The sequence below is a fragment of the Puntigrus tetrazona genome, chromosome 1 (assembly GCF_018831695.1).
Source record: "Puntigrus tetrazona isolate hp1 chromosome 1, ASM1883169v1, whole genome shotgun sequence".
NCBI classification, from domain to species: Eukaryota; Metazoa; Chordata; class Actinopteri; order Cypriniformes; family Cyprinidae; genus Puntigrus; species Puntigrus tetrazona.
This window is the reverse complement of record NC_056699.1, coordinates 6020427-6034606: the sequence shown is the minus strand read 5'-3', so window position 1 is coordinate 6034606 and position 14180 is coordinate 6020427. Positions and strand designations below refer to the sequence as shown.

At 37.6% G+C, this 14180-nt stretch overlaps 2 protein-coding genes across 3 annotated transcripts; both read right to left on the bottom strand.

Moving 5' to 3' along the window:
* Positions 1 to 808: 808 nt before the first annotated feature.
* mief2 (mitochondrial elongation factor 2) lies at positions 809 to 6525 on the bottom strand. Of its 2 annotated transcripts, XM_043242011.1 has the most exons (5): positions 6414 to 6525; positions 5181 to 5335; positions 4085 to 4241; positions 3285 to 3610; positions 809 to 2724 (listed from the first exon to the last, which is right to left on the bottom strand). In XM_043242011.1, exons 2-5 carry the CDS (start codon positions 5313 to 5315, stop codon positions 1945 to 1947), a joined length of 1398 nt encoding a protein of 465 aa, XP_043097946.1. In that variant the 5' UTR covers positions 5316 to 5335; positions 6414 to 6525; the 3' UTR covers positions 809 to 1944. The 2 variants fall into 2 exon arrangements, with proteins under 2 accessions (XP_043097946.1, XP_043097955.1); XM_043242020.1 differs by lacking the exon at positions 5181 to 5335 and having other exon boundaries at positions 6414 to 6515.
* Positions 6526 to 7484: 959 nt separating this feature from the next.
* Positions 7485 to 12874, bottom strand: alkbh5 (alkB homolog 5, RNA demethylase). The gene is given in 5 exon segments (XM_043242062.1): positions 7485 to 9139; positions 10626 to 10751; positions 10843 to 10923; positions 11685 to 12054; positions 12057 to 12874. Coding segments are annotated over 5 exon segments (1047 nt in total). The 5' UTR covers positions 12349 to 12874; the 3' UTR covers positions 7485 to 8961.
* Between the last annotated feature and the right edge of the window lie 1306 nt (positions 12875 to 14180).

Genomic DNA, 14180 nt, shown 5'->3' with positions numbered 1-14180 from the left:
CACGGACCATGACATAAACGCAATGTCATGAAAACGAACTAAAACAGAAGAATATAAATAGAGTAGAAATAACTTGCCGGTGTTCGCTGCCTGAAGCGGGAGTACAGCAATTCAAACTAATAGTCCTTTGATCTTTTTTTATAATTTAATTTATGTCGTTGTTTAGAAGTAAACAAACATTAAAGCGCTTTCCGGAGAGCTGTAACAGAAGCAGCTTTTGCCATAGTTAGCCATGTGACACCTCTGGTTGGGGGGAGTGATCGTGACCAGCTCAATCTCTACTTGTTTCCGCCTCGAACCAATTCCTCCGTGGGGGAATAGAAAACACGCACGGGCATTATTACATTTTTTTGGTCTCTAGAAAATGTCCACAGTTCAAACTAATGATTATTATTATTAGCCTTTTTCTTAAGGTAGCTGTCAGTCAGTTAGTCAACAAACTAGTTTAACCAGAAAACCCTTTCACTGTAATTTTAGTAATGTTCCATGATGCTAAATGATGGTTAAAATGTAGTTTATAATTTTTTTTTGATCAAATTATAAACATTTAGTTTTTATGATATTTTTGCATAAACGTATTGCGTTTCTATAGAGGAAGTGGCCTGTTAACTGTTGGTTTTACACCCAGGGGTTATAGCGTTTAGTTATTTGATATGACATGTCGTAAACCAAGACTTGTGTTTGTTGTATTTTCACATGATAGCAAGCAAACTAAAAACTGAAAGAGGAACTATAGTGTACAGAACCACTTTGAATGAGAACCATGTAATTCATACTAATGGACATAACAAGAAGCAACACCACAAACAACTGTGAACGGTGTTTATTTAGACAGGCATCCCAAAAGCAAACAAGAATTCAAATTCATTGACTCATGTGACTCTTATCAGCTGTGTAGGATTGGTGTGAAATTTGCTCCTACCAGTATTTCTATTGATTCTGCTATTTATTTTTTTATTTTATTTATTTGTTGGCAAGTTTTAAGATGCATAAAGGGAAACCTGCTTTACAGATTAACTTTTTGTTTGATTATTGATGTCTTTTCTTAGCCATTAAAGCTGGTATTGACCAAAGGCTAGAATGTGGACAAACAACACTTAGAATGTAATGTACTTTGAAGTGTTCTACTTTCACACACTAATTCTGTACTTATGAATCATTTTTAGTATATTAAGATAAACTTAAGGTCACTGAAGTGTACTCAACTGCGCTATTCTGAGACACCATGAATATGAACTAAAATGCACTTTTAACATAACATATTTATTTTTAAAAATGTATTTAGTTACCACTTGTAGCAGACTTGAGTGTGCTCTTGTATGAAAGTTGGTTTCAAGTGTGCTACAAGTGGTAACTAAATACATTTTTAAAAATAAATATGTTATGTTAAAAGTGCATTTTAGTTCATATTCATGGTGTCTCAGAATAGCGCAGTTGAGTACACTTCAGTGACCTTAAGTTTATCTTAAGAAGTACTAAAGAATCATTTTTAGTTTAATTGGCACACAGTAATTTTACTACATTGCACGCAAGAACAACTGACAGAAATGTATAGAAAAATATTTTCAACAAATTCAATGCATTACTGCTTTATTGTCTTAATACTAATTATTTGCTCAGTACATTGGCTAAGATTACGGTCACTGCTCCAAAAAGCAAAATAGTAGAACATGTACTCATGGTGAAACAAAAGAAAATACATCTAAACCATGAAATCTTTCTCTCGCTTCTTTAAAATCTACATCTTAGCTAAATTTCTGGCTATAAGTGCTGCATAGTTATGAAGCTTCAAAATCCCCAATAAAAGGAGTAGGTAAATGGAAATACACACCTTATATAAAAAGATATGCAATCTTACATTCATTGATTGAAGGTGCATTAATGCCAGTTGTTTTGATAAATGTATTGCTGTGTGTGTATAGGAGGGGTAAGAGAGTGAGTGAATCAGATCAGTAGGATCTCAGGTTCAGTTACAGCACAGTACAGCATGAAACCCATCTCGTCAATATCGTCTTCAGTAAAGCCCTGAAACAGATTCACATTAGGTTTGAAGTAACTAGGCAAGACTCCCGTTTCCAGATATCCGATTAGCTCTGTGATCGCCTGCAGGAACCTATCAGCAAACGCTGATTCCGACCAATCGGTTTCTTTTCCACTCATGTGTAAAACGACATTGCTGAGATGGCTGCCGTTGAGCTTGCGTAGCGAAGGGCAGTTGCGGCACACAGCCTTTAACGTTTTTAGGCACTTCCTTCTGACCCCCGAGTCTGCTTTGTCAAGCGCTGCAAGTCGAGCCGTTTCGCTGGTGTATAGGCTCTGATACCAGACGTAGTCGAATGACCCGGTGATCTCTCGTTGCGCCGTAAGCGTCATCTCGCCAAGGCGCACTGTTGGCAACACCGTTATATAGAAGCGTTCTCCACTGTCATAACTGCTTTGGGTTAACCCTTGAATCTCCAGTTTGAGCTCTGGAGACCCAAGCACCGGTCGCACCTCACACTCCAGGGTTCCGGTCAGCGATGGCCAGTTCATCGATTCCATCACCGTCTTGCCTAGCTGCTCAGAAACAAGCCTCGATGACAGGTATCCACCCAGCAAATGTCTGTCCCAGTAGCTCCGCCCTCTCGGGAAGTACTCAAGGTTTTCACGCCGAACCATGCAATACTGGGGGTGACCCAAAAATGTGTCCTCTCCGGCAATAGGTGTCCACAGACTGGACTCCAGCTGTATGAAAAAACATTTGTAGCAAATTTAAACAGAGCGTCGTGAAAAAATTACAAGGCCAAGCACAGGGATTTAACTGCTAATAGTTGTGATGGTCTGAATATGATCTACACCAATTTTGGTCGTAGAAATATCAATTAAAAATGTATGACAATTGAAACTGTAAATTAATATTAATTAATTAATATTGAAAGGAAACCTAGATTGTTTACTTGAGCTTATACTATTTTTAAAAGAGTGGAAATGTTTATGGGGGAGCTTTTGAATCTTAGTTTTGATCTTTTTATACTACATTTCATTCATATTTATATACGGTATCTTTTATTATGATAATTTCATGTAACATACTATACTTTTTTGGCAGTAAAGCATTATAATATCGACCCAGATTATAAACACATTAATGAACAAACAACATACATTATCTATATTAAAACGCAGGCTAGCTCTGGATATCATGGATCTCTATGGGTAGATGTACAGGATAGCGACTACTCTATAGTTGGGTAAGTAAAGAACTGTATAAGTAAACAACTGTGTGCATCACTGAATCTTGATACCTGTAGGGGCACGATTAGACAGGTGTGGTCTGCTTTAACCACTTGCAGGTCGTCGAGCAGTGACCCCGCCAGCGTCATGTCTCCCAGTGGCATGTCTGGGTGTTTGGAGTGCAGGAAGGCCTGGATCTCTGTGGCTATATCTAACGCTCGATGCTGTGCGACAGCCACCTCCTCTGCCGACAGACACACTCGCGTTCTGTAGTACTGCTGCAGACGCTCCGCAAACGTCATCACACAAAGATCCATGCGTTTGCGTCGCTGAGGTGGTTCAGTGTCACAGCGCTGGGGCTCAGGTGAGGGCAGGGGGATGGGTTGGGACAGCTCCGCTGGACACACACACACACAAAAAGGGTTTCTACTGAAAACAGCATTCACAACCCATTTTACTTCCATAACTTGATTAAATGGGATGTTCAGTGACAACATTTAAGCCAGAATAAGACAATTTTCCCAAAATGGCACAATAATGTATATTCTCTTCCATTGATTGTTTGCGTTTAACGCCATTTCAGCTTCTGTGGCTGTTTTCATGGCAAGAAAATTGAATTATATCATGTTTTTATAATTTATTTTTTCCCTCAATGAGTTCAAATCAAATCAAATGAAACATTATTCCATTCTTTAACTGCAATATGAATTCTGGTTAACACGTACCAGTAGTTCATGATGAAAAATCTTTTTTTGTTTGCACTAGAGCATGCACTGATAAATTGTGCAAGATAAGATCCTAAATAGTGTTAGCTTTGTTTTCTTGTTGCAACAAGCCTTCTTTTACCTGAATGTATTTCCCAGGTACGTACCTTTCTTGGTTGCAGCAGCAATCTGTTTCATGACCACCCCTTCTATACCTTTGTGCAGTAGTTTGGGGGAGGCACTGACCAAGCTTAACTCCTCCCAGCTGTCCGTCATCTTCTTGTCAGGCTTGTCATCAGGAGGCCTTCCAGCACGTTCTATCAGCTAGGACATTACAGGAAGAGGAGGAATCAAAATAAGCTCCAATTCATAGTGTTCAGTCAAGTGACTGGTTCGAAGAAGAGGGCAAAACATCCATACAGCCGTTTCACAGCTGCAAATATTCAAATCACATCTCAAAATAATAATACAGTTCAAAATTTGGTAATCTGCAATCCATATTAAGCCCCAGCGGCAAAAACAGCGCAACAAAACACTGAGGTTTACATAGGAAAGCAAATATGAACCACTCCACAATCCACTTAATGGTTCTGTTTTTTCTATGCGAAACCACTTAACGTGAAACTTTGCACGTTACATTAATATTCTGGCTTCATATGCTTGCCTGTACAAAATATAAAACTAAACTATCAAGAGTACAACTGGTTTCTAAACCAAAACTTCCACTTGTTTTAACAATAGGGGAATTTTTAACCATAACACATAACCACAGACCTTCTGTGAGCGTCGAGGTTCACAGTAATCAGTAGCTGTGTTTCCATGCACCTATTTTATAGACACAAATTCTAACTCCATAAAATCACACAAATCCATCAATTAAAATTTGCTCACATTTACAGATACATTTATGTTGGTCAGTAAAAAAATAAATATTTTCTTTGTGCTTTTGTGAATTACATAAAAGCTAAACGGAATGAACAAAAACAGATATAATTTACTGCATTTTACAAAATTCCACAACTACTCTGGAATTGAGTTGTAATTAATGTGTGTGTCTATGTATATAAAACATTTTATCTTTATCCTTTGCTTTTGTTTTTAATGTTACTCATAAATGATAGTAGTTCTTTCCTTCAATAGGACAACCACTTCAATAGGAGAACCAGTACCGCTGACAATGTTGACGGACCTTTGTTGATCTCTTTAAACAATATTATGTCAATCAAACAGAACTGAGTGTAACACTAAAATATAAATAATCACCCGTTTCACAGCTAACGTGGCAATGCCTAGCACCGCAGCTCCGCCGACCCCCAGCACCAGCCGGGCGTTGGACAACAAGAAGTCAATGACAGCAGCAATTCCATCTTCTCCTCGCCTTTTACCAGAATAATACATCACTTCCTCCGTGAGAGTGTCTGAAAACGTCAATAGAGAGAATGACATGACCATTTGATTTCAAATGCACTTCTTCATATATTAGTTTCAGACATGCATTCATGGTACTAAGAATAACTTTTGTGTCCCATAAATAGTGGTCATTCAATACGACAGTACCGTAATTAAAGTGCTATTACTGCTGTTATCATCTGATACCATTAATGTACCATCACAATATTCTTTCATGAAGGTTAACACACCCAGTTCTCACATGTGCTACGTGACAGACTGAAGCTTCACCTGCCACTCTCTCTTGCTCTTTCAGAAATAGCCATGGATTTTCATGAACTCAGACCCAGGAGGGGGGCTTTACCGGTACTATATTTAGACCCATGTGGCCTAATAACTCTCCACTTATCCATATGATAATTTGGGGATCCTGACTTTTGACAGTTTCCATCTGGGATCTACAGGTTACACTAATAAGACGTGGGTAAACACAGCGTTTCATAAATACTTTTTAGGCTTTTTTTTTTCTTTTTTACAAGAGGATTTACAGATTCAGTTGCTGGCCAAGAACTACATTCCAAAAGGTATTGTCCAAAAAGCACAGCTAGTTCTTGGCTAGTTCACAGACTACAAAACAAAACAAACAAACAAAAAAAAACGTCTACAATCTTTATATGGTCATTGTATAAAAAGCAAAAAGTACACGTTAAACAACAGCAGGCCTGCGTACAGATGGACCTTAAAACCTAGATAACATTAATTGCGTTTTCAGATAAAAGACAGCTAACGTTAATGTAATTATGCAAAACTGTTTAACACTATCAGTGGTTTGAATCTGTCACGTTCGCAAACGTATCACAAAACATCACGTTTTTACTTGCTATATATTACATTAAACTGCATACAACTACCAAATATGCGAATAATTAATTTCTGTAGTTCAAGTGTTAACTTATACCAAATTCAACCGAGTCAGACAGTAGTGCCTCGCTTTGTTATTAGCGTTTGCTAACTTCATCAGCTGTCGAACGCAGAAAACGAACACGTTTTTGATGTTACGCAACTTACAGTTTATACGCATAATCACGAGTTAAACGGCTAACTTACCTTTACAAGGTAGTGTCAATTCAAAGCCATTAGAGTAGAGTATAAAATTGAGCAGTTTCGTCTGACACACACTCGCCCTCTCACCTATAACAAACACCTCATACGTCACTATTCCGCTGATTGACGTAAATGTGGACCAATGAGATGACAGCATCTCCATACGTCAGCACTTCACGGTGATTGCGTGGACAAAAATAAAAAAAACATATCTTATATAACTATTAATTTAATGCGGGGGCTACATTTTTTCTAATAATTTTCGAAATACAAAAAAAAGTATTATTGAATTTTATATTTTTTAATTGTTTTTTTTTATTGTGTAATGCATTTTAGGAAATAGAACGTACATTTTTGCTGTTGTTTAATATGTATGGCGAAACAGAATCATATATAAAATAATTTGTACATTATTACTTAATTGTATTTTGTGCTTATAAATTATTTAAAAACATGATCCACATTAATCAGTTCAATGTTACATTAGCACTGGTTTATTTATATGTAAAATAGATTTATTAAAATTATAGCTTCATAAGGAGTACATTGGTTATACATTTGATGTTGTTTTATCACCCTTCTATGAACTGTAAACAGTAACGTCTCCTCCGAGATTTAGATGTAAAACAATATCATTAACACTAGCCACTAAACCAGTGGTTCCCAACCTTTTCTTGTTTGAGGCACCCTTGGAAAGCCTTTCAAAAGTTCCCGGCACCCTTATAAGGAAATAGATATTTAAAATCTCCGTAGCTTTTTTATTGTTATTTATTTATTGGTTTCATTTCGAGAGTTTGCATGCAACAACACCTTATACCTAGTCCTAGATGATATGAGAATACTGTTTACACTGATTCTGCCTTAATAAAAAAATTTTGTTGAAATTTTGGCGGCACCCTCAAAAGATCTCACGGCACCCCTTAGTGCCGCGGCACACCGGTTGGGAACCACTGCACTAAACTGTAATCTACCAATATAGTTTTCAATAATAATAAAAAAAACTGCTGAGAATGTTCTCATACCATCTAGTGGACAGCCACCACTCTATCTACTTACAGCCAGTGCTTGAAGAAATAAGCTGTGGGATATTTATTGGGTAAACAGTGGGTACATTGAGGTAAATAGTTTATATTAACAATTCAAGATGGCACAGAAATCCAGCCACACTAAATATTTACATTTTTATTTCTAAACTGAATAAAACGTTGCATAGTGTAAATTATAAGACTTGGAGCAAAAATGTAAACCATTTTCATGCATGTTAAATGTAGACAGAAAATTAGGTTCCTAATTCCATATTAACGGGCAATGCAAACTGGAGATTGAATTGTTTTGGTGTTTAAAGGTTATAAAAATGATACAAAATACAAACAGCTATGGATGATCTCACTTTCAGAACCAGAAAAATAATGAACAAACAGAATCTTTCATGAACACACTGAACATCTTCCTTTAATCTTTTATACAGTCTAATCTACTCCATTTGATTTAAACAAAAATATTCTATATATAGTCTCATATTCACTTTTCTGGTGTGCACCTGCAATGGGAAAGATACTTTATCATCTTTCTTCTGCATTTTCTTTACTTCCGTTCAACCTCAGAAACAAATAAATTAACAAAACACAAACTGGTGCCATTATGACAGTCTTGTACAGGTCTCAAATGTCAGATGTAATGTTGGCATGAATTCTTTCCTTAAGATATAAAGAGCCAAATACAAATACACCATGGTTGTCAAATCAGAACTTATAGTCAGAAGTCAAAGTTATTATAATGGCAACACCACCCTTAAATGGGGGGAGGAAAAAAATAAGCATCAAGAACAAAAACAACATTCAAATGAAAAGGTGACTAATGTAATATTTTATCCCGTTTCAGAAAATAATATTGTGCATGTCAAGCATATCAAATGTTCTAGGCCTTCGATTTGATCTTGTTTTTGTTAGTAAACCCGTGCATAGATAAACGCACTTACAAGCCACTGAATGCAAATCAATTCAATTTATTATCATACTATTAACATTACTCAGTCTATCAGCATGAACAAATTCTGCCTTTTCTTTTCTCCTCTCCTCTCAATTTTGATTATGAGTGATTGCAAAAATGTGTCCAACAAAACTCAAAGCAAAAAAAAAAAAATCGAATAAAATAATAATAATTAAATCAACCATGTTCATGAGCAGTTTTCAAAAATCCAATACACATTTTTATTTGATGTTGTTTTGTGAATGAGATGTATGCATGGCACCGGCACGTGAAGTTAACTGGAGTGCAAAGTAATGAATTATGACTGATTCCCATTAGTCAGTTTACATGTCTTTTTATTCCATATGCTTCCTTTAAACACAGAACAAAATATAGTGGATCTTAATGATATGTCTGAATAGATAGATAAAGCCTTTTAATAAGTAAAGCAGCTGCTGCCTAATGTCCTTGAGTTCACTCACACCGGAAGCATGTCTTTTACTGAGTCACTCTGCTGGCTTCCGGTCCCCTCGAGCAAACGTAAAAGCGTCTGAGGAGATCAGCATTGAGTCCCGGCTGCGCCTCAGTGACGTCTCATTTTGACTCGTCGAGCGGGTGTGTGGTCATGTGCGTAGCGTGAGCCCGGCTCTCTCTCGTCAGCTCTCCTCCACGAGTTCTCTGAACTGTCTCCGTCGTGACGTCTCTGTCGGGAAGAGAGGGACCGCCTCTGCAGCTCTTTGTCCATCTCTAAAATACGAGGCCTGCAGGAGAAAAGAGCAAAAAGCTTTTAGCAACCTGTATGTGTGGATTGCAGTCACTTTGTGTCAGGAGACAACAGATGCAAAAATCACTTTTACATAGTGTTTGAACAAAAGAAAAGTGTGTTGGCAGTGCGTCTACAAAATCCACCCAGTGTTTTTCTTTATATCCCCATAAATAATAAGCGCTCTCTTAGGCTACAATGACGCAAACAGAGCTTTCCCCATCCAACGCCCCACCTATACAGCTAAACGCGTCTCACTGAGAACACACACACACATATATATATACATATATATATATATATATATATATATATATATATATATATATATATATATATATATATATATATATATATATATATATATATATACACATATATATATATATATATACACACATATATATATATATATATATATATATATATATATATATATATATATATATATATATATATATACACACATATACACACACACACAAATATATACCTATACATACACATATATATGACGATCGATGACCATCAGGCATTTCAAAAAGACGCTATGACGCTATTTAGATGCTATGAGATCTGTCTGCTGTTTAGTAAGGCTTTGCCATATAGACAAATTTACTCAGTCCATTTTCCAATATTTGCATTAACCCTTTTTTGCTCAAGTCAAAAACCACCTATAGCAAGACAAAACTTAAGCAAGAATAAAAAACATGAATGTGCTCCCTGCACTACCTACAAGCAAGGTAAAAAGGTGTTGTTTTACACCACCTTTGAAGAATCATAAATTGTGGAAAATGGGCGTCTGATGAGCCCTTTAAAAGGACCGTGGAAATCTTCTCATCATTTACTCACCCTCATGCCGTTCCAAACATGCATGTGGTTTATTTTTTTCCAAGGAACATAAAAAGGATCTTAACGCAACTCTATTTTTAATGACAGTTCATAGTGACTGCAGCATGAACGTTCTGCAGATGGATAATACTAGAAATACTCTCTTAATCCACAAATTTGGGGTCAGCAGACATCAGTGTTTTTAAAACGAGTCTCTAATGCTCACCAAGGATGCACTTATTTGAGCAAAAATATATTAAATGTAATTGATACCTGTGACGCAAAGCAGAATTTTTAGCATAATTTCTCCAGTCTTCGGTATCACGCGATAGTGTATATAATTTTAAGCATGTTATTTGCGGCACAAACTATTTTAGGTAAATAAATACATTTCACTTTTTAACATTATGAACTAGATTTATAAAATCTGATGATTCTGTAGAAAATCCAGCCAGATTGCTGGAAGAAGCCCCTGTGCAACTCTCCTGAATAAGCCAAGCTATATTGCCTATTACTTATGTCTACAGCACAGACAGAGTGGGGTGAGTGACACACCAAAGCATACTTAGTGCAATAAAACAAAAGATGGTGACAGATCTGTATTGTGACGTACGTATAGCCTATGTAGGGTGCGGACTTGTTGCCTGTCGTACCTGTGTGCAGCATCTGGGTCGGCCTTGCGGTGCGAGCGTTTGGCTTTGAGTATGTGTCGTCTCTCAGAGGAGTGGATGGATGGGCTCAGTGAACTGGAGCTCAAACGAGGGGCATCCGGTCTCGTCCTGCAATAAAACAAAGAGCGGATATCAGGGCAGCGTTCACCCCCACGCGTGCTTACAGACCTTTCAAGAACAACTCCGACTCGAAACGTACTTTCTCAGAATGATGACAGCTCTCCTCTCCTTGATGTCTTGTGGGCGGATGCAGTGCGTGATGTCATCGGCTGCATAGCCGCTAAAAGCAACGAAAGCAGTGAACGTGAGCAAGAATAATATTTTATTACATTTTAAACAATGTTTTTAGACCATAACTTATCGTGAAAAGCTAAGTCACAATAAAAGTGACATTAAGATTTCAGCTAGTTTGCAACATAATTATTATATGAATTTAGTTGAATTAAGTTAATCGTTCTTTACAGCTCGGTTCTAGAAGATATAAACAAACGAAAACAATGAAAACTATAAAGACATTTTAAACAACAGCATTACTACAACTTTAAAATGAAACAAAAAAAAACAAAAAAACAACAGTAATAGTATTTCAGTGATACTAAAATAATCACTGAGCCATCGTGGTATCACAACTACAGTACTGTTTTGTAACATATTTATCTTTTGAAGTACAATGTAAACACCATAGTATTTAAACATGATAATTACAGGGCACCACAGAATAAAACAAGGTATTATCTATTTATATATATATATATATATATATATATATATATATATATATATATATATATATATATATATATATATATATTACAAATAGAATATTACACGTGCAACTCAATTCGCAAAACTGTACTAGAACATACTTTGATGGAATTTTGGACATGCCCCATAGTAGTACTATAATAGTAATAATAATAACCAGTAATACCATAGTATTACTATTACTGCACAGCACAGCAACTTCTTGGTAAGGAACCATTTATAAAAAAAAATCCTGGAAATGAACTGTGACAGAGCAATGTTCGCACCGGTACCGACCTGAGGACGGTGACGCTGCCGCGCCTGACGGGCAGGTAGAGCACCGGCTCGGACACACGGATGGGCTTGAACTGGAACTTGCAGCCGAAGCAGAGCGCGCTGTCGCTGAAGAACGACACCGAGACGATCGGTCGCTCGAAAATGTGGATGGGGTCCACGTGGGACACGATGCAGCCACCGGGCTGATAGTCGTTGATCACGGCGCTATTAACGAAGCCCTCCGGTATGACGCCGTGCGTCACGAGACGATCGATGACCAGCTCGTGCACCCAGTCCGGTATTTCGTCCACCTCGCCTCTGGAATATAGCCGCTCCTGCCCGGGCCCGCGCTTCTCCAGCTGCGACCCGTAAGTGTATCCCTCACCAAAAAGTACTTGTTCCTCAGCGGCGCCCGGTCCACCGTGTGCTCCCGGTAGAGCCCCTTGTCTCCCTTGGCGACCACCTCGTCTATCTTGGCCTCGATGCGCACGCACTCCTCCTGTGTGAAGATATGAGCTTGCTTGACGCTGCTCTTGACTTTCCGCGCCTCCGCGTCGCGCCGGTCATCGTCGTCGTCATCCGACTCGCGGTATTTGCGCTTCTCGCCGTTGCTGTGCTCGAAAACTTTGTCTCTGTGCGGCGTCATCGACTTCAGCTTCTCCCGCAGATCCGTAAAACCGGCCATTTCAGCAGCAAAGTCCGATAAACCGCGGCAGAAATGTTGTTTGACCCGAATTCGCCTCAGGTCCCCATGTTATAACGATAGTGTCGGTCACTGAAGTCGTGTGCGACGTGACCGAAGGCCCGGTGCCGCCTGCCTCCTCTTTCCTCCGTTCAGCAAATTAAACCAACCAAAGTTTCCACTGCCCCATTCCTCGAGCAACCCGACCGAATCGGTAACGCAAAGCGGTGACTGGGCTGTCAATCACAGGCGGCGTTTTCCTGCGTTCATAACATTAGCACCTAGCACGGCTACGCCACCCACTAGCTTCCAGTGGACCAGGCTGCTGCACGTTGTTTGAAACACACGCCTTCTGCTCACCGCAGCCGCCGTGCTGATCAGCCTGCTATATCGCATCCGAAAAACAGTAAATATTATGCTTCCGTAAGACTGCACGGAACCGTGGAGAGAACATAAACTCGTGGAACCAAAACTGTTTGGCGAGCTGCGCATGCGCGTCATACCTTGAGCGTAGGCACGAGGGTCTGGTCCGGTGACAGCCAATGAGCTCTGCGATCAGCTGTCAGCGTTACCCCTGCGGCTATAAAAAAGCGATTTTATAAAAGTTTTTGCGATCTTTCCAAATTATCATCACGATTTTATTATTATTATTATTATTGAAACAAACCTTTTTGCAGGAACATGGAAAGCAGATGGGGAGTACGGACTCAAACTTGAGTTTAAAAGTTTGCATGAATTCAAAATTTAATATATATATTTATTTTTTTGACATATACGGTTTTGACAAAACTTTACATTTTACAGTATAAATATACAGTATAAAAATACAATTTTAATATAAACCAGTAAATGATTACTATCCAGGGAATTCCAGGAATATCAGTTTTTATCTGTAGATTTTACATTGATTTCTTCTAATTACTTCTAAAAACTGTACAAATAACAACAAAATACTGTTAAAAAAACATTAATTTTGGTTAGATGTTTCACAGTTTTTCCCTATATATAGTACGGGAATTTACTGTTAACCTGTTAACTTTTTTTTTCTGTAGCATTTTTAAAAGATTTTAAAATGACACTTATTTTTTACAGTGTACTTATAAAAGTGTAATGTGGACCGATGTATTTATAAATATAAATCGGAATATGGCTTGGCGCATTTTTTGTAATGTACTGCTGAAATAATAAAGAGGTTACATGTAAAATTTTACATGGTGAAAGTGTATTAGAGAGAAATATAATTTGGATATTGATTATTCTTGTGCTTTTGTTTAACAAGTCATAAACTGTTTTATAATTGTGCATACACAAGGATATTCTGGGTGGATATGGAACATTTAATCTTTAACAAATATAATTTTCACGTTAAATAATTTTGATGTATGCATGCACTGTACTGAACTGGTCAGGATCCAAGCCAAAGTTTATCAATTTCTTTCAGGAAACTAAGGACTACTGCACCACTTTGGAGAACATTTGTTCTTGTATAATTGTTAACAAGAAAGCAAAGAAGACTTGCAATAAACAAAAAAACATCCTTAACCACGCCCCTCCAACGTCATGTTCATTTCTGAATGAAACGCCTGCTTTCTCTGAAGAATGTCACAACACTGAAGTAAAATCGGTTGCAAGCTTCCAGTTCATGGGGACTTTAACGGACACTGTAATTAGGCGTATTGAAATTAATATTATAAGCAATATTGTTAACACTAATAAAAATCTATACTGTGCAAAAGTGGTATAAGCTTATTTTTTTTTTTTTCACTTATTTTTAATTATTTGCATTTCCATTTATATGCTTAGAAATGTTTACAATGTTTCAGAAATACATTTTT

Excerpts from the sequence above, each read along its gene's own strand:
- mief2 (XM_043242011.1), bottom strand. The coding sequence starts at position 5,315 with ATGTATTATTCTGGTAAAAGGCGAGGAGAAGATGGAATTGCTGCTGTC. Across the intron at positions 3,611-4,084 it reads TGCTGCTGCAACCAAGAAAG|CGGAGCTGTCCCAACCCATC; the intron begins GTACGTACCTGG and ends GTGTGTGTCCAG. Across the intron at positions 2,725-3,284 it reads GTCTAATCGTGCCCCTACAG|CTGGAGTCCAGTCTGTGGAC; the intron begins GTATCAAGATTC and ends TTTTTCATACAG.